General features: G+C 51.6%; 1 protein-coding gene across 3 annotated transcripts in view; it reads left to right on the plus strand.

Moving 5' to 3' along the window:
• Positions 1-7,759: 7,759 nt before the first annotated feature.
• LOC100088427 (transient receptor potential cation channel subfamily V member 6) overlaps positions 7,760-27,917 on the plus strand; it is a 33,904-nt gene continuing 13,746 nt past the window's right edge. For 2 of the 3 annotated variants that reach the window (XM_029057548.2, XM_029057550.2), the window contains exons 1-8: positions 7,762-8,237; positions 20,763-20,860; positions 24,230-24,352; positions 24,960-25,097; positions 25,565-25,663; positions 25,858-26,033; positions 26,714-26,860; positions 27,101-27,313. In XM_029057548.2, coding sequence (XP_028913381.1) covers positions 8,107-8,237; positions 20,763-20,860; positions 24,230-24,352; positions 24,960-25,097; positions 25,565-25,663; positions 25,858-26,033; positions 26,714-26,860; positions 27,101-27,313 — 1,125 coding nt within the window. In that variant the 5' untranslated portion in view covers positions 7,762-8,106. Of the gene's footprint in view, positions 8,238-20,762; positions 20,861-24,229; positions 24,353-24,959; positions 25,098-25,564; positions 25,664-25,857; positions 26,034-26,713; positions 26,861-27,100; positions 27,314-27,917 lie in introns of all 3 variants that reach the window. The other variant, XM_029057551.1, reaches the window with a different exon arrangement.

Here is a 27,917-nt window from a genome sequence, read left to right on the forward strand (position 1 = left end):
ATTCCCTCATCCGTAAAATAGGGGTTAAGACTGTGAGCCCCACCTGGGACAACCTGATTACCTTGTATCTACCCCAGCGCTTAGAACAGTGTTTGGCATATAGTAAATGCTTAACAAATAGCAAAATGATTATTAGTATTATAAACCGGAGTCCATGTGGCCCACGCTGGATCTCTGCCCCTCCCGACGCCCCCAGCCCCTGTGAGTGGCAGAGGGGCCAGTTCTGAGCTCCTGGCTGGGGACAGGGACACCTCCTGCCCTTCTCCTCCCCACCAGCTGTCCCCCAACACCTCCATTTCTGGTCCCTTCATCTGGGGGAGGGGAAGCTTGCGGCCCCGGGGGCCCATTTAGGGTCTGACCTGGTGGATGGGGCTGGAAGAACTGGTTCTGGCTAACTCTGACCAGCCCCAGCCCCAGCCCCTGGGCGACCCTCGGGTCTAGGCACACACAGCCTGTCCTTCCCCTGGGTGCCCTGTCTGCTCCCTCCCCAACCCCCTCCACCCCTCTCTTAATAAGAGTAATAATAATAATTCTGGTGTTTGTTAAGCACTTACTCTGTGCCAGGCCCTGTACTAAGCGCTGGAGTGGATACAAGCAAATTGGGTTGGACACATTCCCTGTCCCACATGGGGCTCACAGTCTCCATCCCCATTTTACAGGTGAGGGAATTGAGGGCCAGAGAATTACAATAATAATAATAATGGTATTTATTAAGAGCTTACTATATGCCAAGCACTATTCTAAGCACTGGGGTAGATACATGGTTATCAGGTTGTCCCATGTGAGGTTCACAGTCTTAATCCCCATTTTACAGATGAGGGAACTGAGGCATAGAGAAGTTAAGTGGCTTGCCCAAGGTCACACAGCGGACAAGTGGCAGAACTGGGATTAGAACGCATGACCTTCTGACTCCCAGGTCCAGGCTCTAGCCACTAGTCCATGCTGCTTCTGCTTTCCTGGCCTCGGACTCTCGGGGTTGGATGGGGAGGGGGGTTCTGACTCCCCCTGCCTCAGTTTCTGCCACGTCTGGAGGCGATGGCAGCTCAAGGCTGGGAGGTTGATGGAGGTCGGAGGAGAAGCCGCCTTCTTTGGGCACTTGAGTTCTGGATCAGAGGCAGGGGGGTGGCCTTGAGGAGCCCTCGAGGCCTTTTCCAGGTCGGGGAGGGGTTTTTCTGAAGTAAGAAGGTGGAGCCAGATCAGATAGACTGACTGACATTGTGGTCACCTGGCAATTAGCCCCTCTAATGAGAGTGACAAGCCGCCTCCCCTCCCCCTCCTTTCTGCAGCTTCCAGTCAGGAGCTGGGGTGGGGGAACCCGGGTTTTCTGTGGCTGCCCAGGGGTGCTTGGGGCAGTGGGGACCTGGGGAGCAGGGTTTCCGCTCATTTAGTGTGATTTTGCTTCCCCCTCCCCAAGCCCAGAGAGGAGACTCTCCCCCAGGGCTGTGAGCCAGCTGACTTCCTAAGCAGGGAGAGACCCCCAGGGGTTCTGGGAATGACCCTGACCCTCTTTCGTCCCTCATGAGAAGCAGCATGGCGTAGTGGATAGAGCACCGGCCCAGGAGTCAGAAGGTCATGGGTTCTATTCCCAGCTTGGCCACTTGTCTGCTGTGTGACCTTGGATGAGTCCCTTCACTTCTCTGGGCCTCAGTTCCCTCATTTGTAAAATGGGGATGGAGACTGTGAACCCCACGAGGGACAAGGGACTGTATCCAACCCGATTTGCTTGTATCCACCCCAGTGCTTAGTACACTGCCTGGCACATAATCAGTGATTAACAAATACCATCATTATTATACCTTCTCCCCTGGCTCACCCCGGAGCTGGCCTTAGTAATAATAATAATAATGTTGGTATTTGTTAAGCGCTTACTATGTGCCAAGCACTGTTCTAAGCGTTGGGGTAAATACAAGGTCATCAGGTTGTCCCAAGTAGGGCTCACAGTCTTCATCCCCATTTTACAGATGAGGTAACTGAGGCACAAAGAAGTTAAGTGACTTGCTCATGGACACACAGATGACAAGTGGCGGAGCCAAGATTAGAACCCATGACCTCTGACTCCCAAGTCCGGGCTCTTTTCACTGAGCCACGCTGCTTCTCCAGAAGCCCCGGGTAGGGTTCGTTGGCGGCCCTCCAACCTCCTCCCTCTCCCCCAGCCACCCCCACCCTCCTCCACCACCCCTCCCCAGTAACCCCATAACCCCAGCCTCGCCGCTCCCCTCCTATCTGACCGTGGTGTTTGCTCAGCCCGCTGGCCGGCAGTAACAAAACAGACTCTCAGTCCACCGGGGCCCGGTGGCCCCTCGGATCCGGCCTAGGGTTCCTTTCCGCCACCTCCCCTCCCCTCCCCTCCAGCCCTCTGCAAGGGGCAAACAGAGACACACTGACAAACACAGACACACACACAAACTGACACATAAACTGACAAGCACACAGACACAGGCATACAATCAATCGATGGTATTTACTGAGCGCTCACTAGATGCAGAACACTGTACTAAGTGCGTGGGAGAATACAACAATCTAAGCAGATGAGTTCCCTGCCCATAACAAGCATACACAGAAATACAGAGAGACACATCAACAGAGGTACAGAAACACAGACTGACAAATGTATAGACAGAAATACAGACACAAACACAGAAACAGACACACAGATAAGCACACACACTCACAGAAACATGGACGGACACACAGACACACATTGAAACACAGACTGACAGACACATAGAAATACAAGCACACACATAGAAAGAAAGACATAGACACACAGGCAGGTACACACAGAAGCACAGACAGACACAGGTAGACAGTGGGAACCCTGAGGAAGAGATATGGCCAAATTCACTAAGCCCATCTGATCCAGTTATCTAGATGTTCTGCACAGTGTTCTGCACAGAGTAAGCACTTATTAAATAGATTTGATTGAGTTGGCTACCCAACCAAATCACCCTAACTGTGGGTTTCCCTCAAGGTTCAATTGTGGGTCCCCTTCTGTTCTCATCTACACTCACTTGGAGAACTCATTCGCTCCCATGAGGTCACTCGGTCACTTCAAACCTAATATGTCTAAAACAATTCCTTGTCTTCCCACTCAAGCCCTGTCCTTTCCCTGACTTTCCCATCACTGTAGACGGCACCACCATCCTTCCTGTCTTAATAGTGATTGTGGTTGTTGCTAAGCGCATATTATGTGCCGGGCACTGTACTAAGTCTTACAAATCTGTAACCTTGGCGTTAGTTATCCTTGACTCTTCTCTCTCATTCAACCCACATATTCAGTCCATCACTAAATCCTGTCAGTTGGACCTCACAACATCGTAAAAATCCCCCATTTCCTCTCCATCCAAACTATGGCCCCTTTATTCCAAGCACTTATCCTATCCCACCTAGATTACTGCATCAGCCTCCTTGCTGACCTTCCTCCTCCTGTCTCTCCCCACTCCAGTCCATATTTCTTTCATTCATTCATTCATTCATTCATTCATTCATTCAATCATATTTATTGAGCATTTACTGTGTGTAGAGCACTTTTCTAAGCGCTTGGAAAGTACAAATCAGCAACAAAGTGAGATGATCCCTGTCCACAGTAGGCTCACAGTCTAGAAGGGGGGAAACAGACATCAAAACAAGTAAACAGGTATCAAGAGCATCAACGCAAATAAATGGAATTATAGATACATATACATATAAGAACAAGTAAAACAGGTATTAATATAAATAAATAGAATTATAGATATGTTCATTCATTCAATAGTATTTATTGAGCGCTTACTATGTGCAGAGCACTGTATTAAGGGCTTGGAATGTACTATTCGGCAACAGAATAAATATATACACAAGTGCTGTGGGGTGGGGAGTGGGATAGAGCAAAGGGAGCAAGTTGGGGTGATGGGGGGGGAGCTGAGGAAAAGGGGGGCTTAGTCTGGGAAGGCCTCCTGGAGGAGGTGAGCCTTCAGTAGGGCTTTGAAGGGGGCAAGTGTGATTGTTTGGCAGATTTGAGGAGGGAGGGCATTCCGGGCCAGAGGTAGGACATGGGCCAGGGGTTGACGGCAGGACAGGCGAGGACGAGGCACAGAGAGAAGGTGAGCGGCACCAGGAGAGCAGAGTGTGCGGGATGGGATGGAGAAGGAAAAAAGAGATGTGAGGTTGGAGGGGGCAAGGGGAAGAAGAGTTTTGAAGCCAATAGTGAGGAGTTTTTGCTTCATGCAAAGGTTGATAGGCAACCACTGGAGGTTTTTGAGGAGGGGAGTGACATGCCCAGAACGTCACTATAGAAAGATAATCTGGGCAGCAGAGTGAAGAATAGACTGGAGTGGGGACAGACAGGAGGTTGGGAGATCAGAAAGGAGGCTGATGCAGTAATCCAGCCAGGATAGGATGAGTGACTGTACTAATTATTAATGTGGTAGTGGTTTGGATAAAGAGGAAAGGGCGGATATTGGCAATCTTATAAAGGTGAGACCGGCAGGTTTTGGTGACTATATATGTGGAGTGAATGAGAGTGTATATGTGGAGTGAATGAGAGAGCGAAGTCAAGGATGACACCAAGATTGTGGGTTTGTGAGACGGGAAGGATGGTAGAGCCGTCCACAGTGACAGGAAAGTCAGGGAGAGGACAGGGTTGGGAAGGAGATAAGGAGTTCAGTCTTGGACATGTTGGCTTTTAGGTGGCAGGAGGACATCCAAGAGGAGATGTCCTGAAGGCAGGAGGAGATACAAACCTGGAGGGAGGGAGAGAGAACAGGGGAAGAGATCTAGATGTGGGTATCATCCCTGTAGAGATGGTAGTTGAAGCCGTGGGACTGAATGAGTATACCAAAGGGAGTGAGTATAGATGGAGAACAGAAGGGGACCAAGAACTGACCCTTGAGGAACCCCTACCAGGGTTCCTTCACTTTGCTGTTGGATCATTTTTCTACAAAAATGTTCAGGACATGTTTCCCCATTCCTCAAGAACCTCCAGTGTTGCCAATCCACCTATGCATCAAACAGAAACTTCTTACCATTGGCTTTAAAGCACTCAATCATCTTGCCCCCGCCTACCTCACCTCACTTCTCTCCTTCTACAATCCAGCCCACACTCTTCGCTCCCCTAATGCTAACCTTCTCACTGTTCCTCGATCTCCTCTATCTCACCACTGACCTCTCACCCACGTTCTGCCTCTGGCCTGAAACACCCTCCCTTCTCATATCCGACAGACAATTACTCTCGCCCTCTTCAAAGCCTTATTTAAGGCACATCTTCTCCAAAAGGACTTCCCTGACTCAGCCCTCTGTTCCTTTATTTCCACTCCCTTCTTCATCACCCTGACTTGCTCCTTTATTTATCCCCCCTCCCAGCCCCATAGCACTTATGTCCATATCTGTCATTTGTTTATTTTATTAACGTCTGTCTCTCCTTTCAAACTGTAAACTCACTGTGGGCAGGGAATGTGTTTATTACACATTGTACTCTCCCAAGATCTTAGTACAGTTTTCTGCACACAGTAAGTGGTCAATAAATTTGATTGGTTGCCTGACTGATTGGGTAAGAGCCAGACAGAAAGCCATGTGAAGGGAGGCAGACACTTAGATACTTAATCCACCCATAGCGCCACAGCACTTATGTACAATCTTTACACTGGGTTGCTTTCACATCTATAATCTATTTTAACGTCTGTCTTCCCCTAGACTGTAAACTCTTTAAGGGCAGGGATGATGTCTACCAACTACACTGTACTTTACTCTCCCTGATGCTTAGTACATTGCTCTGCAAAGAAAGCTCTCATTAAGCACGGGACTTGAAGTCAGAAAGTCATGGGTTCTAATCCCAGCTCCGTCACTTGTCTACTGGGTGACCTTGGGCAAGACACTTCACTCCTCTGTACCTCAGTTACCTCATCTGTTAAATGGGGATAGAGACTGTGAGCCCCACGTAGGATAGGGACTGTGTCCAACCCGATTTGCTTAAATGTACCCCAGAGCTTAGTACAGTGCCAGGCACATAGTAAGCACTTAACAAATACCATAATTATTATTATTATTGATTGGGTGGGTGGATAAGAGGGGAGCTGAAGGGGCCCACAGAGGTTGGAGGCTGGGCTGGGGAACTCTGAGAGGGCCATGGCCTCAACACAGCCATTGAGATGACAGAGATAATAATAATTGTGGTAATTATTAAGCACTTACTATGTTCCAGGTACTGTACTAAGCGCTGGGATAGATACAAACAAATCGGGTTGGACAGAGTCATGGAAGAAAGAGAGGAGGTAATAATAATTATTAATATGGTATTTATTAAGTGATTACTCTGTGCCAGGCACAGAGTACTAAGCACTAAGTACTGGAGGTGGGAGGGAGAGCCAAAGAAGCAGGGGGAAAAGCGGGAGAAAACTCACATATCCTGCAGGGGATGGGCCCGGCTCTCTCTCTCCTCAGCCCTGCCTTTAGATTTAAGGCCTCCGGCCCCTTGCGGGGCAGGGCGGGAGGGTGGGGGGTCTCCACCTCCCCGCAAGACCCTCCTGGGAGAACCTGCCGGGGGCAGGGAGGGAAGAGGAGGATGGGCAGGAGGAGAAAGAAAAGGAGGAGGAGGAGGAAGAGCGAGGAGGAAAAGGAGGAGAGGAGGAGAAGGAGGAGGAAAAGGAGGAGGATGTCTGTTTACTTGTATTGATATCCACATCCCCCTGCTCCTAGACTGTGAGCTTGTAATGGACAGGGATTGTCTCTATTACTGTATGTACTTTCCCAAGTGCTTAGTTCAGTGCTCTGAGCACAGTAAGCACTCAATAATATTCTACAGCCCACCCCGTACACTCCAATCCTCTGCCGCTAACCTCCTCACGGTCCCTCGTTCCCGCCTGTCCCGCCGTCGACCCCTGGCCCACGTCCTACCTCTGACCTGGAATGCCCTCCCACCTCACATCCGCCAAACTAACTCTCTTCCCTTCTTCAAAGCCCTACTGAGACTCACGTCCTCCAGGAGGCCTTCCCAGACTGAGACCTCTTTTTTTCTTTCCCTAAGTTCCTTCTCCCCTCCCCATTCCCCCTACTCCCTCCCTCTGCTCTACCCCTTTCCCCGCCCCACAGCATTTGTGCAGATTTGTACATATTATTTATTACTCTACTTTATTAATGATGTGTATATATCTATGATTCTATTTATCTATTTTGATGGTATTGATGTCTATCTACTTGTTTTGTTTTGCTGTCTCCCCCTTTTAGACTGTGAGACCGTTGTTGGTCAGGGATTGTCTCTCATCTGTTGCCGAATTGTACATTCTTAGTCCACTGCTCTGCACACAGTAAGCGCTCAATAAATACGTTTAAATGAAAGAATGAATGAGGAGGAGGAGGGAAAGGAGGAGAGGGAGGAGGAGGAGAGGGAGGAGGAAGAAGAGATGGAGGAGGAGGAGAGGAGGAGGAGAGAGGAGGAGGAGGAGGAGGAGGAGGAGGAGGAGGAGGAGGAGGAGGAGGAGAGGGAGGAGGAGGAGGAGGAGGAGAGGGAGGAGAGGGAGGAGAGGGAGGAGGAGGGGGAGAGGGAGGAGGAGGAAGAAGAGATGGAGGGGGAGGAGGAGGAAGAAAAGATGGAGGGGGAGAGGAGGAGGAGAGAGGAGGAGAGGGAGGAGGAGGGGGAGGAGGAGGAAGAAGAAGAGGAGGAGAGGGAGGAGGAGAAAGGAGGAGGAGGGAGAGAGAAGGTCCAGGTCCGGGGCGGCGCTACCTCTTTAAATGTGGAGGTCAGCGGGGCGGAGGAAGCTAGTGTTGGCCCGCCTCCCGGGCCCGCAGCCCGCAACCCGCAGCCCGCAGCTCCACGCCCTCCGCCCTCCCGAGTGTCCCAGCCGGCCTTCGCCCTGAGAAGGACCTGCCCGGCGGCGGCGGCGGCGGCGGCGGCGGCTGCTCGGTCTTCGCAGGGTTTACAACCGACTCCCGACGGGAGAAGACCGTCCGGACAGTCCCGCCCAGCCGCGCTAAACCAAGACCAGCCGCGCTCAACCGAGACCCGCCGCGCTGAGCCCAGACGCGTCGGGGGGCGAGGACACGGGGCCGCTCGGCAGCCAGCAGAGCCCCGGGGGGACGGGGACCCATGGGACCCCCCAGCTGAGACCCCCGCTGCGCCTCCCCCGCCCTCGCATGGGGCTGAGCTTCCCCAAGGGCGGGGGGCGGCAGGGGTCCAGCCTGGGGTCCTGGCTCTGCCGCTTCTTCCAGCGTCGCCAGTCCTGGGCCCAGGTCCTGGACGAACTCAACCTGCTGCAGCACAAGAGGTAGGGAAGGACCCTCGCCTTCGCCCCCCGCCCCGCAAAACCCCAAGTTCCCCCCCCCCCCCAGCGCAATCCCGACCCGGTCGCGCAATCCCCGGGTCTCCTCGCAAGGGCTGCCCCCGCATTCCCCTTCCAGGCCCAGACCCTACACCCCCGCACCGCTCAGGCCAGCCCTGATCCCAGCCCGGAGGGGGTCACCCCTTGGGGAGAGCGTCTGGGGCTGGTCCCTCGACTTGGAGGGGCATCCAGGAGGTGGGGAGTTGCGGGGAGGGCAAGGGGCATCGGTCAGACTCCTCAGGTGGACGGCAGTCGGGGCAGGGGCCCAGCGACCGGGCGCTGTCCGTCCGAAAGCTCTGCGGCACCTTCGGAATCCTTCCCCACAGTCTGGACCAGCGTGGGGAGAGCCTGGGGAAGGGCAGAGCTGTTAATCAATCAAGTGTATTTATTGAGTGCTTTCCGTGTGCACAGTGCCGTATTAAGCGCTTGGGAGAGCACAGTGTAACACAGTGGGTAGACGTGTTCCCCGCCCGCAGTGAGCTTACAGTCTAGAGGACTGTTAGCCAGAGAAACAGGGGTCTGCCTACCTCCCCTCGCCCCACCAGGCTCAGAACCCTCTGTGTGGGTGCCAAAGGGTCACTGGAGGCCAGACACAGACGTGGGAGGAGACCTTGGGGTCCCCTTCGGTGACGCCAGGCACGGGTGAGGGAGCCCTGGGCTACGTCGGTGGAGCTAGACGAGGCCATCGGATGGCCAGCGGGTAGTTGGCCAGGCCGGGTGGGGCTGAGCTTGGTCAGGCTGGGCTCAGCCAGCCAGTGAGGACCTTCCCTGAAGCTGCTGGAGTGATGTGGACATTTTTATGTGGAAATTCCTGGCACAACCCCTCCTGGGGCTCCTTTCTGGCTCACCCAACCCTGGTCTGCTATTGATACCTGTCTACTTGTTTTGTTTTGTTGTCTGTCTCCCCCTTCTAGACCGTGAGCCCGTCGATGGATAGAGATTTTCTCAATTTGTTGCCAAATTGTACTTTCCAAGCGCTTAGTACAGTGCTCTGCACACACTAAGCGCTCAATAAATACGACTGACTGAACGAATGAATGAATGGTCTGGTCTGGGCCCGAGCACTGTGAGAGGCTGCGGGGATCGTTGAGGTGGAAACCTGGGCCCCGGCAGAGACTGGGGGATCTCTGAGGTCGCCTGGGCCGTATCAGAGGCAGGGGTCTCTGAGGCAGGAGCCTGGGCCCAAACAGAGACTGGGGGGGAATCCTTGAGATAGAACCCAGGCCCTGTCAGAGGTTGGGGAGATTTCTGAGACGGGAGCCCGGACCCTGTCAGAGGCTGGGGGGATCGCTGAGGTGGAGGCCCAGGCCCCGTTAGAGGCTGGGAGATTCCTGAGGCAGGAGCCCGGGCCCTGTTGGAAGCAGGGATCTCTGAGGCCAGTGTCCAGGACCCATCAGAGTCTTGGGGGCATTCCTGAGATGTAACCCCAAGCCCCATCAGAGGCTGGGAAGATCCCTGAGGTGGAAGCCCAGGCCCCATAAGAAACTGGGGAGATCCTTGAGGTGGAAACTAGACTGTAAGCTCGTTGTGGACAGGAAATGTGTCTGTTATGTTATGTTGGATTCTCTCTAGCGCTTAGTACGGTGCTCTGCGCACAGTACACTCTCCATAAATATGATGGATTGACTGAGTCCTGGCAGAGGCTGGGATCCCGGAGGTGGGAGCCTGGGCTGAGGCTCAGCCCAGCTCCCTAGTAAGCTCCTTGAGGTCAGCGATGCATCTAATAAGTCTATTGCACTCTCCCAAGTGCTCAGTACAGTGCTCCACTTCCAGTTCATCTTCAATAAATACCATTTATTTATTGGTGATAGTAGTAAATAGCATTTATTGAGCATCTGCTTGGGGCGGTGTACTAACCTGGGCACTTGGGAAGTACAGAATAAAGAAGTCATACATCCCCTGCCTACAAGAAACTTCTGTTCTAATGGAGAAGATGAACTATTTACTACTCCAGAGGTCTAAATAAATAAAGCAGGCACACAGATACTTGAGAGCCAAGTAGGGTGCAGGTAAGTGGGTGAGTGGTTGGGTGAGGGAATGATAGGGTTAAAAGCCCTGGGAGAGGACTGGAAAAGAAGCATGGCTTAGTGTAAAGAGCCCAGGCCTGGGAGTCAGAAGGTCATGAGTTCTAATCCTGCTCTCCCACTTGTCTGCTGTGTGCCCTTGGGCAAGCCACTTCACTTTTCTGTGCCTCATCTGTAAAATGGGGATTAAGACTGTGAGTACTCTGTGGAACAATCTGATTACCTTGTATCTACCCTAGCACTTAGAATAGTGCTGGCACATAGTAAGCACTTAAAAAATACCATCAGTGTTATTATTGCCATAAGACCAGATGGAGAAGGAGGGATTTTAGGACACTCTGCAGGTGGGGTGTGCCCTGGGCTGAAGGATTTGGGGTTTGTGGGGCCCCAGCCGCTGCAGCCCCCCAGGGCAGAGAGAGCATGTCTGAGTGGCGACGTCGTAGTTGCCGGTTGTGGGGTGACAGAGGACCGTTGTTGCGGAAAGAACAGGCAGGGGCCCAGGGTTTGGAGGAAGTGGGAAGCACAGAGGCCTGAGGGACTGAGCCAGCGGGCGGGATGGGCTTCCCCGGTAGGTAGAGGTAAGCAGGGTGGACTGCCCTAGTGGGGACCAGCAGGGTGGACTCTCCTGCTGGAGTCGGCTGACCAAGCTCTCTGAGGGGAGAGCAATACCCCATTGCAGGGGCTGGGAGACTTGAGCCCATTGGTCTCCCAGTTTCTGTCCCGCTCCTGCGTGGTCTCATTCTAGCTGGCCCCGAGCCTCGATTTCACTGCAGGAGTGGCCTGCTGTCCTCGAGCAGGTGGGGGTAGGGCTGAGGCTTGAGATGGGGAAGTGGGCAGCGGTGCTCAGGGGCTAGATGGTGCCCAACTCTCTGTCTGACTCTTCCTCTTGCCGTGGGGGGTGATGGCACCTGGTATTTGCCAGGAGGGCCGTGGGGCAGATTGGGTCCCGGCCCAGGGTGTGTCCCTGGTGACGGGATGGAAGGACACGGGGCTGGGCAGCTTGAGTGGATATGGGCCCATCAAACTAGGGGTCCTGCATCGATGTGGGGTAACAGGGATTGCCCGAGCCTGTCAGTGGCAGGGGGAAGGGAGACCCTCACCCTGGGGAGCTCCGTCAGCAGTAGGTACGGGTGACTCTGGGGAGGGGCAGCACCTGGGCCCTGGGTGTGCGAGTGAGGGGCTCAAGCCGCTCCTCGTCCTACCCCCACTGTGTCCTCCTCCTCAAGGGGAATGGGGCTCCCTATCCATGTATCCCCACATCCCAGTCTGTGTGTCTCCCGGCCTGCATGGTGACTGCACATGCCTTTTGTTGTCTGGGGAGCACCACGGTATTGCCATCTCCAGACCCGATCCCCAGGCTTGCCCAGGCCTGAAACATTACACACATGGAGACTTGGGTCTATGTGGAGTGGGAATTGCTCTCTCCACACTGTCTCTCTCTGCAGCAATTCACTCCAGGGCCTCCCTGGCCCCCAAGGCCCCCGTGCCCTCCAGCAGTTACTTGGGCCTGGCTGGGTGACTCGGGATCCTGGCCGACCCCCCTCCCCGCATCGCTCAGCTCTGAGAGCCGCAGGAAAAGTTACAAAACCGGAATCCGAGCGGGCAGCAGCCCAGACAGCCAGATGGACAGAAGATCGGCCCTGTGCCTTCCCCACTATCCCCACCCCAGCCACAGCTCCCCTCGCCCATCTCGCCCCTCAGCCTTCTCTGCGGTCTCTCCCTCTCTCTCCGGAGATGGGCCCTGTTGGGAGCCATACAAGGCCGTGAGGCCGTAGGGGACTAGGGAGGGCCCACACTTAGAGGCCCTTATTGTAGACGCGCACACACACACACACACAATGCTCCCGTGTCGTGCTCTCCGGTCCCAGGCACAGTGTGCCCACACAGGCTTGGGGGCATTGCACACCCCCTCCCCACCAACAACTCCAACTCCTAGCAACAAAACCAACACATACCCTCGTGCACGCACGCGCACACACAAACACACACAGAGTCCCCTGAACCCATTCCCACACAGAGCACACATGCTTTACATTCACCGCCCTCTCACATGCCCCTCTCTCCTGCAGGTCGGGGGAGGAAGCTGGGAGTGCACCGGGCGGCAAGCCAGGACACCTGGCTCTGCCCCAGCCATGGGCGTAGTGCCAAAGAGGCCTTTTCCCCCTGCCAGGCCTCAGTTTCCCCTCCCTCTTCCCTCCCCAAGAGTCTTGGTCACCTTATTTCCCCATTTTGGTACTCCCTCCACCCTTCCCCCACCAATCCAAACAACCATAATGCTCCCTGTTTTCAAACCCTTCCTGAAATCCTTTCTCCACTATCAAGTCTTCCCTGATCGAGTTCCCCAAACCTGTCACTCAACCCATCAGCCACCTCTAATAATGTTGGTATTTGTTAAGCGCTTACTATGTGCCAAGCACTGTTCTAAGCGCTGAGGTAGACACAGGGGAATCAGGTTGTCCCACGTGGGGCTCACAGTCTTCATCCCCATTTTACAGATGAGGGAACTGAGGCGCAGAGAACTGAAGTGACTTGCCCACAGTCACACAGCTGACAAGTGGCCTAGCCGGAATTCGAACCCATGACCTCTGACTCCAAGGCCCGTGCTCTTTCCACTGAGCCACGCTGCTTCTGATTTATATATTGATATCCTCCCTCAGCACTTATAAACATAGGTATTGTGCGGTTTATTTTGACTACCCCTTTTGTAAGTATTCTTATATCTGATTTCCACCCCCTTTTCTCCTCTCCCCACCCCAGTGTGTAAGCTCCCTGTGGGCAGGGAATGCATCTCATGTTTTTAGGAGCATAGTGCTTATGAAGTGCTTACAGTGTGCTGAGCACTGTACTGAATTCTGGGAAAGAGTTCATGGATGAGAGTTAGATGTGATCCCTGGCTTTCCAGGGGCTCAGAATTTAAGAATAATGTAGGGCAGGGTTTGGCGACACTCACAGTAGTCAAGATGACATAATACAAATTTAATCCAATGTAAATTGCTCAGAGTCCACCCGGCCCGGTGGTCCAGAGCCCGTGGGTGCATTCAAGGTGCCGTCACCCAGGTCAGCCAGAGTCCAGTGGCATCCAAAGGTTTCCAAGGCTCTAGCATCTGTGAAAGCCTAAGGCTGCCTCTGTGAAATCTCCCTGCAGCTCAGTGTCGCCGGAGTGGGTCGGGACCGGGGCTCCCACAGGTCACAGTGAAAGGTGGTTGGGGATCTCAGTTGCTTCTCTCTGAGGTTCTGCCCGGGAGAGCTTTTCACTGGAGCCAGAAGGAAACCCAGCTCAGAGCGAGCTAAGAAGGAAACCCAGCTCAGAGAGAACTAAAAAGGAACCCAGCTCAGAGGGACCTAGAAAGAAACTCAGCTTGGCGAGAACTAGAAAGAAACCCAGCTTGGAGAGAGTTAGAAAGGAACCCAGCTCGTCGCCAGAGCCAGAAGGAAACCCAGCTCAGAGAGACCTAAGAAGGAAACCCGGCTCAGAGGGACCTAGAAAGAAACTCAGCTTGGTGAAAACTAGAAAGAAATCCAGCTTGGAGAGAGTTAGAAAGGAACCCAGCTTTTCAGTGGCTCCTGTAGTCTGCAAGTCCTCAGTGACTTTCTTTCAAAATTGGTTTGATCCAGGGCTTGATATGTGGGGGCGGGAACCATGGCGCAGTGGATAGAACCCGGGCCTGAGAGTTAGAATGTCATGGGTTCTAATCCCAGCTCTGCCGCTTGTCTGCTCTGTGACCATAGGCAAGTCACTTAACTACTCTGTGTCTGTTACCTCATCTGTAAAATGGGGATTAAGACTGTGAGCCCTATGTGGGACAACCTAATTACCTTGTATCTATCCTAGCTCTTAGAACAGTGCTTGGCACATAGTAAGCGCTTAACAAATACCAACATTATTATTATTAATAGTCCCTCCACTACAAAGATCCGGCTGATAAAACTTGCTCTCCCGGAAATAAGGCCCTCCACTGATCAGACAGTGGAAGGGTGAGAAGGCATCTGGTGGCAGTGGGACAGAAACACAATCAACATGGCTTCTCTGGGCAGTGGGTGTCACTAGGAAAGAAAATGCGGGGGTCCCTTTGCAAATGAGGGAAGGGACCAAGGGCAGCTTGGGCCTGGGAGTCAGAAGACCCTGGGTTCTAATTCTGATCCTCCACCTGTCTCCTGTGTGACCACGGTCAAGTCACTTCACTTCTCTGTGCCTCGGTTACTTCATCTTTAAAATGGGGATTAAGACTATGAGCCCCATGTGGGACAGCGACTGTGTCCAACCTGATTTGCTTGTATCTACCCCAATGTTTAGAACAGTGCTTGACATATAGTAACTGCTTAACAAATACTATCATTATTATTATTAGGGGACCTAGGTTCTCATCCTGACTTTGCTTCTTGCCCACTGCGTGACCTTAGGAAATTCACCTAATTTATCTCGGCCTCAATTTTCTCATCTGTAAAGTCAAACAATCGTATTTATTGAACACTGTGTGCAGAGCACTGTAGTGTTTTGGAGAGTACGAGACGCAGTGTGGCCTAGTGGAAAGAGCGCAGGCCTGGGAGTCAAAGGACCCCCAGGTCCTAATTTCTTGCTCCACCACATCTGCTCTGTGACCTTGGGCACTCCCTTAACTTTTCTATGCACCAGTCCTCATCTTCAAATTAGGTATTCAGTACCCATGCTCTCTCTTAATTACAATGTGAGCTCCTTGTGGGACTTGATTATCTTGTATATAACTTGGGGCTTAGTACAGTACTTGGCACATAGTAATTGCTTAACAAATACCACAGGCATTATGAATATAACCGAGTTGGTAGACATGTTCCCTGCCCACAAGGGGTTTACCATCTAGAGGGAGAGGCAGACACTAAAATAAATTACAGACATGGACCTAAGTGCTATGTGGCCGAGAATAAGTAAAGGATACAAATCCAAGGGCAGGGATAATGTAGAAGGGAGAGGGAATAGCGTAAATAAGGGCTTAGTTTGGGAAGGCCTATTGGAGGAGATGTGCTTTTAATAAGGCTTTGAAGGTAGGAATAATGATCGTCTGTTGGATTTGAAGGGGGAGGAAGTTGAGAAGCAGGGTGGCCCAGTGGATAGAACACAGGCTTGAGAATTAGATGGTTCTGGATTCTGATCTTGACTCCGCCATTGTCTGCTATGTGACCTTCGGCAAATCACTTTACTTCTCTGCTCTGTTCCTTCATCTGTAAAATGGGGATTAAGACTATAAACCCCATGTGGCATGGGGAGTATGTCTAATCTGATTTGCTTGTATCCACCCCAGCGCTTAGTTCAGTGCTTGGTACTTAATAAGCACTTAACAAATACCACAATTTTTATTATTGTTGTAGAGGGAGTTCCAGGCCAGAGTCAGGATGTGGGCAAGGAGTCAGCGATAAAAAATTGGGGATTCAATACCCGTTCTCCCTCCCCTTATGCTGTAGGCCCCATGTGAGACAAGGACTGTGTCCAACCTGGTCATCTTCTGTCTACCCCAGTGCTTCGTACAGTACATGGCTCGTAGTGAACACTGAACAAGCGCCATGAAGAAGCAGCGTGGCATTGTGGATGCAGCATGAGTCTAGGAGTCAGAAGGTTATGGATTCTAATCCCAGTCCCGCCACTTGTCTGCTTTGTGACCGTGGGCAAGTCACCTCATTTCTCTGTGCCTCAGTTCCCTCATTTGTAAGATGGGGAAGTTGACTGTGAGTTCCATGTCAGACAGGGACTGTGTCCAGTCCGATCTGCTTGTCTCCACCCCAGCACTTAGTACAGTGCCTGGCACATAGTAAGTGCTTAACAAATATCAGAATTATATAATTCTATAATATATATATATATTGATTATTACTCTGTGCCTCAGTTACCTCATCTGGGAAATGGGAATTAATGCCCACGTGGGACAACCTAATTACCTTGTATCTACCTGGCGCTTAGAACAGTGCTTGGCATATAGTAAGCGCTTAACAAATACCAAAATTATTATTATTATTATTATTACTATTATTAACAATGATCAGCATGCCTCCTGCCTTCTGCTGCCCTCGTGTGGTAACCTAGGGAAGAGACACTATAAGGAGCTACCTTTGGTGAGCGAGCAAACCGGCCTCCAGTAACCCCAAAATCAATTAATTGCATTTTTGAGCGCTTACTATGTGCAGAGCACTGTGCCAAGCACTTGGGTGAGTACAATAGAGTGGTAGACCTGTCCCCTGCCCACAATGAGTTTACAGCTAGCTATCAGTCAGTAATAATAATAATAATTGTGGTATTTGTTAAGCACTTAGTATGTTCCAGGCACTGTACTAACCGCTGGGGTGAATACAAGCAAATCAGGTTGGACACAGTTCATCTCCCACGTGAGGCTCACAGTCTCAGTCCCCATTTTGAAGATGAAGTAACTGAGGCCCAGAGAAATGAAGTGACTTCCCCAAGGCCATACAGCAGACAAATGGCAGAGCTGGGACTAGAACCCATGACCTTCTGACTCAGACCTGTGCTATTAGCTGAGTACCTACGGTGGGCTGTGCACTGTAATAGGGAAGCAGTGTGGCCTATTAGACAGGGCACAGGCCAGGGAGTCAGAAGTACCTGGGTCTAGCCCTGGCTCCACCAATTGTGAGACTTTGGGCAACTCACTTCACTTTCCTATACCGCATTTACCTCATCTGTAAAATAGGGATTAAGACCGTGAACCCCATGTGGGACACAGATTGTGTCCAACCTGATTACCTTATATCGTACTACCCTAGCGCTTAGAATAGTGCCTGGCACATAGTAAACTCTTAAAAAATACCATAAAAAAATAGGCACTTGGGACAGCACCTTAGAGGTGGAAGATGTAATCCTTGCCCTTAAGGGTCTACAATGCAACTTGGATGACAGACACTTCCCCCACCCTCCCCCCCAAAATTGGCGGGTAGCTGGAATTAGTACTTAATAATATAGCAGGTAAATTGATTGATTCATTCATTCAATAGTATTTATTGAGCACTTACTATGTGCAGAGCACTGTACTAAGCGCTTGGAATGAACAAGTCGGCAACAGTTAGAGACAGTCCCTGACATTTGACGGGCTTACGGTCTAATTGGGGGAGACGGACAGACAAGAACAATGGCAATAAATAGATTCGAGGGGAAGAACATCTCGTAAAAACAATGGCAACTAAATAGAATCGAGGCGATGTACATTTCATTAACAAAATAAATAGGGTAATGAAAATATATACAGTTGAGCGGACGAGTACAGTGCTGAGGGGATGGGAAGGGAGAGGGGGAGGAGCAGAGGGAAATGGGGGGAAAAGAGGGTTAAGCTACGGAGAGGTGAAGGGGGGGTGGTAGAGGGAGTAGAGGGAGAAGAGGAGCTCAGTCTGGGAAGGCCTTTAAATTGATGTAGACATACACACTATCGGAGGTTGTAGTGCCAGACTGCAGAGATGAGAGTTGGGAAAATGTGCCCCTGGTAGGAGAAAAATGAATCAGGGAAGACGGCCTGGAAGAGGTGGGATTTGGGGGATGCTTAAAAGGTGGGAAGAGCTACCAGGTGGGTAGTGGGAGGGAGTTGTGGACAATGAGGATGGGAGGTCTTAAAAGTGGAAGAGAAGAGAATGAGGGGAAATGAGTAGATTTGGTGTGATGAGTGAAACGTGAAGGCTGGGATGAAGTTGGAGAGAAGTGAGGCTATGCAGTGGGGAGAGAGCTGATGGAGAGTCTTTTAGCTGATGGTCAGGATTCTCTACTTGATGTGGAGGTAATAATAATAATAATAATGATGGAATTTGTTAAGTGCTTACTATGTTTCAAACACTGTTCTAAGCGCTGGGGTAGATACAAGGTGATCAGGTTGTCCCACATGGGGCTCACAGTCTTAATCTCCATTTTACAGATGAGGGAACTGAGGCACAGAGAAGTTAAGTGACTTGCCCAAAGTCACACAGCTGATAGGTGGCAGAGCAGGGATTAGAACCCATGACCTCTGACTCCCAAGCCCGTGCTCTTTCCACTGAGCCACGCTGCTTCCCCTAGAAAAGACTGGGGGTTTCTGAGGAGTGGGGATCTATGCATGGAATGAAATGATCCAGGCAGCAGAGTGAATCAGTCAGTCATTCAGTGTATTTATTGAGTGCGTACTATGTACAGAGCATTGTACTAAATGCTTGGAGTAGATACAAAGTAATCAGGTTGGACACAGTCCATGTCCCATATGAGGCTCAGTCTTAATAATAATAATAATAATAATATCATTATTATTAGGAGAGTACAATATGAGTTAATAATAATAATAATGATTGTGGTTTTTGCTAAGCACTTACTATGTACCAGGCACTGTACTAAGATCTGGGGTAGATTAAAGGGAACTGGGCTGGACACAGTCCCTGACCCACATGGGGCTCACAGTCTTAGTCCCCATTTTACAGATGAGGTAATTGAGGCACAGAGAGGTGAAGTGACTTGCCCAAGGTCACAGAGCAGAGGTCACAGAGCAGACAGGTGACAGAGCTGGGATTAGAACCCAGGTCCTTTTGATTCCCCGGCCCATGTTCTATCCATTAGGCCATACTGCTTATAAAACATTAATTGATTTATTGGAGAGAGGGTGTGGAGTTAACTGGCTCTCCATCTCTGCCACAGACAGGACCCAAGGAAAGGGAGCAGCAGGATGGAGTTGAGTTAAACAATAAAGTCCTTGGGGGTAGAGGGCTAGCCTTTCTTCTTTTGTATGTACATTCCTCAGCTCCAACCCCAGCACTCTGGTTGCACCATCTCTGTTCCCACCCAAGTGCCTCTGTGTTTGGTGATGATGATGGTGATGAGGCTGGCAGTGGTGGTAATGGTGGTGGTGATGATAATGGTGATGGTGGTGGAGGTGATGGTGATGATGGTGATGGGTAATGGTGATGGTCGTGGTGGTGATGGTAATGGTGAGAAGCAGTGTGGCTCAGTGGAAAGAGCACAAGCTGGGGAGTCAGAGGTCGTGGGTTCCAATCTCGGCTCCTCCGCTTGCCAGCTGTGTGACTTTGGGCAAGTCACTTCACTTCTCTCTGCCTCGGTTACCTCATCTGTAAAACGGGGATTAAAACTGTGAGTTCCAGGTGGGACAACCTGGTCACCTTGTATCCCCCCAGTGCTTAGAACTGTGCTTTGCACATAGTAAGCACTTAACAAATGCCACCATTTTTAATTGTGGTGGAGGTGGTAGTTTGGGGCTGCGGGTGGTGATGGTAATGCTGGTGCTGCTGATGGCAGTGATGATGGTGGATGCCGCTGATGGTGGTAATGATGTCTATATATCTATGATTCTATTTATCTTTTTTGATGGTATTGATGCCTGTCTACTTGTTTTGTTTTGTTGTCTGTGTCCCCCTTCTAGACTGTGAGCCCATTGTTGGGTAGGGATTGTCTCTATCTGTTGCCAAATTGTACTTTGCAAGTGCTTAGAACAGTGCTCTGCACACATTAAGCGCTCAATAAACACGATTGAATGAATGAATGGTGACACTGGTGCTGCTGGTGGTCGTAAGAGTTGAGCCTGAAGCCAGAGGCTGAGAGAACGGTTGGGGGCCTCTCTTCTTGCATGGAGCCCATCTGTCTACCTAGGAGCAGGAGCATGGATGAGTCGACCATTGGATAGTTGAAGAGTCCCATCAGTCTGAGAGTCAGGAACCCCTTGGAATGTGCTCGGTTCTGAACCCCAACTCTCCTTGAAAGCTGGGATGAAGAACTCCTTTAGAAAGCTCCCCATGCTTCAGCTTCCCTACCTCTTCCCCTCCCAAATGGCGGGGGCAAAGTGGGAAAGAGAAGGGCTGGGTTGCCAATGTCAGTGGAGTGGGAGTGAGGAAGGGGAACCCCAGGCCCTTCCCCCCGCTCCTCCCCACCAGGGGCACTTATGGGAGTGGCATTCTTTGAGCATGAGTCCCGTCTGAGAAGCCCTGGGCATGGGGGGAGTGTGTCTATGTTAACACTGGGCATTATGTGCATCCTGACTGCGGGGGTGGGTAGCTGGCTGGGTGACAGATGATGATGATGATGATGGTATTTGTGAAGCACTTATTATGTGCCAAGCACTGTTCTAAGTGCTGGTGTAGCTACAAGGAAATCGGGATGTCCCAAGTGGGGCTCACGGTCTTAATCCCCATTTTACATGAGGTAACCGAGTCCCAGAGAAGTGAAGTGACTTGCTCAAGGTCACACAGCAGACAGGTGGCAGAGCCGGGATTAGAACCCATGACTTCTGACTTCCAAGCCCATGCTCTGCAGGCGAGGACCAGGGAGGGTGGGAAGCCAGGGATCGCGGCTTTGCTTGGGCGGGGACTGGGCCGGGGCAGTATGGAGCTGAAGACCAGGCCTGTCCCAAACTCCAGGTGGGCCAGCTAGGAAGCGGGAGACCCGGGACCTTCAGCCCCCACCCCCCTCCCAGGAATGACCTCCACTGACCGCTGCCTTTGATCTCCTCAGGATTTCGGAGTCGCCACTGCTCCTGGCAGCGAAGGAGAACAATGTGCAAGCTCTAAACAAACTGCTCAAATTTGGCTCCTGCGATGTCCGTCAGAGAGGTGATCAATCAATCAGTCCAATCAATCAATGGTATTTATTGAGTGCTTACTGAGTGCAGAGCACTGTACTGAGTGCTTAGAAAAGTACAGTGCAACAGAGTTAGGAGGCATGATTCCTGCCCATAGGAGCTTACAGTCATTAAAATACATTACAGATAGGGGAAGTGGCAGAGTATAAGGTATGTATGTAAGTATATATATAAATACTGTGAGATTGGGGGTGGGGTGAAAATCAAAGTGCTAAGGGGTACAGACCCGAGTGATTAGGTGACTAGGGTGAGGAGATAAGCAGTTAGGGAAGGCTTCTTGGAGGACATGTGATTTTAAGAGGGCTTTGAAAATGGGGATAGCGGTGGTTTGTCAGATGTGAAGAGGGAGGGAGCTCTAGATCAGCGGAAGGAAGTGGATGAGGGGTCGATGGCAGGACTGATGAGATTAAGGTACAGTGAGTAGGTTGGCACTGGAGGAACTAAGTGTGCTGGCTAAGCAGTAGAGGAAGAGAAATGAGGATAAATAAAAATAAATAAATAAATAGTGGTATTTGTTAAGTGCTGACTATGTGCAAAGCACTGTTCTAAGTGCTGGGGGATACAGGGTGATCAGGTTGTCCCACGTGGGGCTCGCAGTTTTAATCCCCATTTGACAGATGAGGTAACTGAGGCACAGAGAAGTTAAGTGACTTGCCCAAGGTCACACAGCTGACTAGCGGCGGAGCCAGTATTAGAACCCGTGACCTCTGACTCCCAAACCTGTGCTCTTTCTACTGAGCCACGCTGCTTCTCTAGGATAGGTAGGAGGGGGTGAGCTGAGAGCCTTAAAGCCAGAGGTGAGGAATTTCTCTTGGATGCAGAGGTGGATGGGCAACCACTGGAGATTCTTGAGGAGTGGGGACATGTAGATTGAACTTTTTTTTAGAAAAAATGATCTGGGCAGCAGAGTGAAGTATGCACTGGAGTGGGGAGAGACAGGGAGGCAGGGATGTCAGTGAGGAGGCTGATGCAGCAGTCAAGGTGGGAAATAAGTGTTTGGATCAGCATAGTAGCTGTTTGGATGGATCCTAGAGGTGCTGGGTAGGTAGAACTGACAGTATTTAGTGGCAGACTGAGTATACAGGTCAAATGAGAGAGGAGTTGAGAATAGCGCCAAGATTTTGGGCCTGTAAAATAGGGAGGATAGTGGAGTTCTCTACAGTGATGGGAAGGTCAGGGTCAGGAGATGGTCTGAGAAGTAAGAAATTTAATAATAACAATAATAATAATGAAAATTATGGTATATGTTAAGTACTTACTATGTGCCAAGCTCTGTACTATGCACTGGGGTAGATAAAAGATAATCAGGCTGGACACAGTCCATGCCCCACCTGGGTCTCACAGTCTAAGTAGGAAGGAGTAGGATTTAATCTCCATTTTAAAGATGAGGAAACTGAGGTAAAATCAACATATCAGCTACTGTCTCTGTCCTATTTGGGGCTCACAAACTAAGAAGGAGGGAGAATAGATATTGAATCCCCATTTTGCAGATGAGGGAATTGAGACCCAGAGAAGTTGAGTGACTTGTCCAAAGTCACACACGAGTTGAGTGGTGGAGCTGGGATTAGAACCCAGGTCCTCTGACTACCAGGCCTATGTTATTTGCACTAGGTCACATTGTCTAGATGAAGATGAGGAGGTTTGTTTTGGACATGTTAAGTTTGAGATGTCGGTAGGATATTAATTAATCATATTTATTGAGCGCTTACTGGGTGCGGAGTACTATACTAAGAACGTAGGAGAATACAATACAACAGAGTTGGTAGACACATTTCCTGCCCACAAAGAGCTTACAGTCTAGAGGGGGAGACAGACATTAATATGAACAAATAAATTACAGAGATGTACTGTGGGGCTAAGGAAAGGACACAGAATAGAGAGCTGCTTAGAGAAGCAGCATGACATAGTGAATAGAGCATGGGCTGGGAGTCAGGAAGTCCTGGGTTCTAATCCCAGCTCCGCCATTTATCTGTTGTGTGACCTTGGGCAAATCACTTCACTTCTCTGTGCCTCAGTGACCTCATCTGTAAAATGGGAATTGAGACTGTGAACCCCACGAGGACAGGGTCTGCATCCTACCTGATTTGCTTGTATCCACCCCAGTGCTTAGTATAGTGCCTGGCACATAGTAAGTGCTTAAAAAAATACCATAATTAATAATTAGAGATGTCCCTTCTGAAGACAGGAAGAAATGCTAGATTACAGAGAAAGAGAGAAATCAGGGCTGGAGGTATAGATTTGGGAATCATATGCGTAGAGATGGTAATTGAGCCATGGGAGCAAATGTGTTCTCCAAGAGAGTGGATGTAGATGAACAACTGAAGACAACCCAGAAGTGAACCTTGAGGAACTCCCACTGTACAGGAGGTGGAGGAGCCTGTGAAAAAGACTGAGAATGAGCTAGACTGTATCTCCCCCTCTAGACCGTAAACTCTCTGTGGGCAGGGAATATGTCTGTTATATTGTTTTACTGTTCTTTCCCAAGTGCTTAGTAAAGTGCTCTGCCTATAGTAAGTGCCCAATAAATATGATCCATGCTTAGTACAGTGCCTGGCAAATAGTAAGCGCTTAACAAATACCATCATTATTATAATTATTAAGATTGATAATGAGTGGCCAGAGAGATAGGAGGAGAAACAGGAGAGGACATGAACCGTGAAGCCGAGGTTAGATGTTTCCAGGAGAAGGGTGGCCCAAGGGGAGACATGCCCCTTCCTTGGGGGCAGAGAGCAATGGTGGAGTAAATCATAGTGACAATGGCCCCCACAACAGTCTGAAGTGAACCCCCAATTTTGCTCACCTCGGCTCTCTGACCACATTTGAATTTCTGTCAGCACTGAAAAGTCCCAAATCGGCAGTTCTCGGACCTGGTCACCCTTTAAAGCCTTTCCCATCACCTTGTGAACACCGGGCAGGGACTTAGTGGGGCTGGGGCTTGGGAGGGGGCAGAGATTCCAGGGGGGCCTGGGATCCCTGCCCTGGACTCGCAGTGGGCATGTCCACCCTCAACTGTGCTCCTTCAGGAAGTCCCCTACCCCCACCCAAGTCAATATCTCCATTCATTCATTCATTCATTCATTCAATCATATTTATTGAGCACTTACTTTGTACAGAGAGCTTGGAAGGTACAATTCGGCAACAGATAGAGACAAGCAGCAAATAGAGACAGGCCTTTCCTTTCCAGGCCTGTCTCCCCCATTCAGTGGGGTGTTGGCCCTAGGAGAGGGCTGGCTGTAGCTGAGGGCAAGGATCTCCACTGCCCTGACCCCCATCCTGACCCACCGCAGGCCCCCACAAAACTCTGAGTGTCCCTCCCCTCCCCACTACCCTCCCGCCTCAGGGGCTCTGGGGGAGACGGCCCTGCACGTGGCGGCGCTCTATGACAACCTGGAGGCCGCCAAGGTCATCATGGATGCCGCCCCGGACCTGGTCACGGAACCCATGACCTCTGATCTGTACGCAGGTGAGGGTGCCCAAATGTTCACGTGTCTATGCGTGTGAGGGTGTTACAGAGGGAGCGGGGATATGTAGAGGGGCCGCTCCCAGGTGGGTGAGGAGTGGAGCCCCTTCCAGGGATGGGAGACAGGACCGGGCCCAGTCTTATTCCCTCCCTCATGGTGGGATCATTGAAGGGCAGTAGTCTTCTCTAGGAGGGGCATTTTGCCAATTTTCAGTAGGACCCCTGTCCGGCCTGGTGAGCCAAGGTGTCCGGTTGTCTCTAGGATCACCATGGGCTACCAACTTCCTTGTGCCTGTTGGGCCCTAGTTAGGGAGGGCAGAGGGATCCTAAGAGAACTTCAGCCCCTCTGCCCCCCACCCAAGGCATCCAGCTCAGGTCTGGCCCCTCCCCGGACTCTCTGAGTCAGAGTTGTTTATTGTCATTCCCCCAGCCCCTCCACCAGACCTTCCTATTCTTCCTCAGGCCTTCCTCTGGGTGACTCAGTCTGGAAGGCCTGGCTGGGGATGGGTGAGGAGCCCTGGTTGTGCCTTTGCACCCCCTTTCTCCATCCTCGGGGCTGAGACCAGTGCCCTGAGGCCCCTCTGTCAATCTGTCCATGGGGGGGCCACAGGTCAGACGGCTCTGCACGTGGCCGCTGTGAATCAGAACGTGCCCCTGGTGCGTGCCCTGCTGGCCCGCGGGGCCCAAGTCTGTGCCCGAGCCACCGGTTACGCCTTCCACCGGAGCCCACACAACCTCATCTACTTCGGTGAGGGCCCTCCGCCCCGGCCTCCGCCCCACCATAATGCTCCACACCGCCGCCCTTCCCGTCATCCTTCCTGCCACTCTTCACACCATCCTCCCCACCACTCTCCGCACCATCTTCTCCACTGCCCTCCACTCTGCCCTCCACACGGTCCTCCCCGCCATCCTTCCCGCCCTCCCCACAGTCCAACCTGCCATCCTCCCCACCATCCTACCCACCACTCTCCACACTGACCTCCTCGCCATCCTCCCCACCTGGCCAGGCCTTTCCCTGCTCAGACCCTCCCTCCTCCTCCTCCTCCACTCATCTCTTCCTTCTCCTCCCTCTTCTCTCTCCCTGCTCAGAACCTCTGTCCACTCACCTGCTCCTCCTTCTCACCTCCTCCACCGTCCTTCCCGCCCTCCTCCTTGGTGCCCCCCCCCGGGCCATGCCCCCTCCCCGGGGCTGACCACCCATCCCCACCCCCCCAGGGGAGCATCCTCTGTCCTTCGCGGCCTGCGTGGGCAGTGAGGAGATCGTGCGGCTGATCCTTGAGCATGGAGCTGACATCAGGGCCCAGGACTCCCTGGGTGAGCAGCCACACCAGGGTCCGAGGGCACTGGGGACTTGAGGGTCTGAGGGTCTGGGAACGGGGAAGATGGATAAACGCCAGAGCCCAGGGAATGGGAACAGCTAGAGGTCTGTGGGGGTAGAGGGTGGCCTGGGGAAGAGGGGCTGGGTGTGTATGGGCAAACATAGCCTCAGTTTCCCCCTTGCCCTCCAGGAAACACCGTGCTCCATATCCTGGTTCTGCAGCCCAACAAGACTTTTGCCTGCCAGATGTACAACCTGCTGCTGTCCTGCGAGAAACAGGGGGGTGGCCTGCAGCCCCTCGAACTCATCCCCAACCACGAGGGCCTCACACCCTTCAAACTGGCGGGCGTCGAGGGCAACACCGTGGTGAGCCCCCTACCCAACACTACTTCATTCGTCCTTTCTCTTCTCACATCTAGAATGGGTTCTCATCAGCGGGGAGTCTTGGGGACCACACTCCTTCCTGCTATCCAACCCCAGCCAGTGGGGATGCTGGGGGACCCCACTCCTTTCTACTGACCCTGCACCCCTTCCTGCCTCTAGAATGTAAGCTCTTTGTAGACAGGGAATGTGTGTACCAACACGTGGTATATTGTACTCTCCCAGTACAGTGCTCTGCTCACAGAATAAGAACTCAGTGAATATAATTGATTGATTGACCCTTCCCCCACCAGATCCTTGGAGACCACAATCCTTCCTGCTGAACCTCCCTCTCTTCCAGGTTGGGGTCTGCCAATGGGAATGGGATTGTCTCTATCTGTCGCCGAATTGTACATTCCAAGTGCTTAGTACAGTGCTCTGCACATAGTAAGCGCTCAATAAATACTATTGAATGAATGAACGCTCAGGGACCCATCCCTTCCTTTTGACTGCCCCATCCTCTGCCGAGCTAATGTGGATTTTCCTACCCCTTCCTGCTGACCCTATCACGGCCAGTGGAAATCCTTGGGGAAATCCTCAGGTACCCCACTCCTTTCTGGTGACCCCGTCCTAGTCAGTGGGGATGGTGAGAAACCCCCACCCTTCCTGCTGACCCTGTCCATCAGATGTTCCAGCACCTGATGCAGAAGCGGAAGCACGTCCAGTGGTCGTTTGGGCCACTGACCTCCACATTTTATGACTTGACCGAGATCGACTCCTGGGGCGAAGAACAATCTCTGCTTGAACTCATCGTCACCACCAAGAAGCGTGAGGTTCGGGGGTGGAGGGGTCATGGGGCTGTGGTTCTGATGCATGAGGGGTGACATTCATAGGGGGAGTGGCTGAAGTTGAGCTGAGCTTAGTGGTGAAGGGGCCAACCTGTTGCTATTCTCTGCACCCCTATCATTCCCAGCAACTTGTTCCCTCCCTGTGTGGCTCAGCCCTGTGATCCCATAGGCCGGGAGCTGGCCCCTCCTGCCCCGGAACCTCAGTCTTCCCCCACTACCCGCCAGGCCCGCCAGATCCTGGACCATACTCCGGTGAAGGAGTTGGTGAGCCTCAAGTGGACGAGGTTCGGCCGCCCTTACTTCTGCCTGCTCGGAGCCATCTACGTCCTCTACATGGTCTGCTTCACCATGTGCTGCATCTACCGCCCGCTGAAACCAAAGCCTGGCAACCGCACCGGGAGCCGCGACACCACCGTTGCTGTGCAGAAGCTGCTACAGGTGCTGCAACCGGGGGGAGGGAGGCCAGGGGGCGACTGAGGGGCAGGAGGTCGGGGGAGGAAGGCAGATGGCCAGGAGGATGGGGCCTCTCTGGGGACAGATATACACACCCACACACATACACACACACATACACAATTCATCAGTCAGTTGTATTCACTGAGTGCTTTCTGCGTGCAAAGTACTGTAATAAGCACTTGGGAGAATATAATATAACAGTTCCACACCCACAATGAGCTTTCAGTCTAGAGGGTGAGATAGACATTGATAAAGATTTTTATTTATACACACCTGTACCTATGAAAAATTCACCCACGGAATTCTTCTAGGCTGTAAGCAGGGAATATGTCTACCAAATCTGTTGTAATGTACTCTCCCAAGCACTTAGGACAGTGTTCTGTACACAGTAAGCACTCAGTGAATGTTATTGATTGAGTGCATGAGTGGCTGAAAAGGCTAGCATGGGTTCCACTGTCCCAGAGACATTAAATACACAGAAAGGCTACCCCTTGTTGGGTTATCATGTTTAATTTTTGCAGCTCTTGTTGCTGATTTTTCTTTTTCTTCCTTGTCTCTCATTCCTCATGCCGCTTTGGCTCAAAGA

Source organism: Ornithorhynchus anatinus, chromosome 2, assembly GCF_004115215.2.
Source record: "Ornithorhynchus anatinus isolate Pmale09 chromosome 2, mOrnAna1.pri.v4, whole genome shotgun sequence".
Taxonomy (NCBI): Eukaryota; Metazoa; Chordata; class Mammalia; order Monotremata; family Ornithorhynchidae; genus Ornithorhynchus; species Ornithorhynchus anatinus.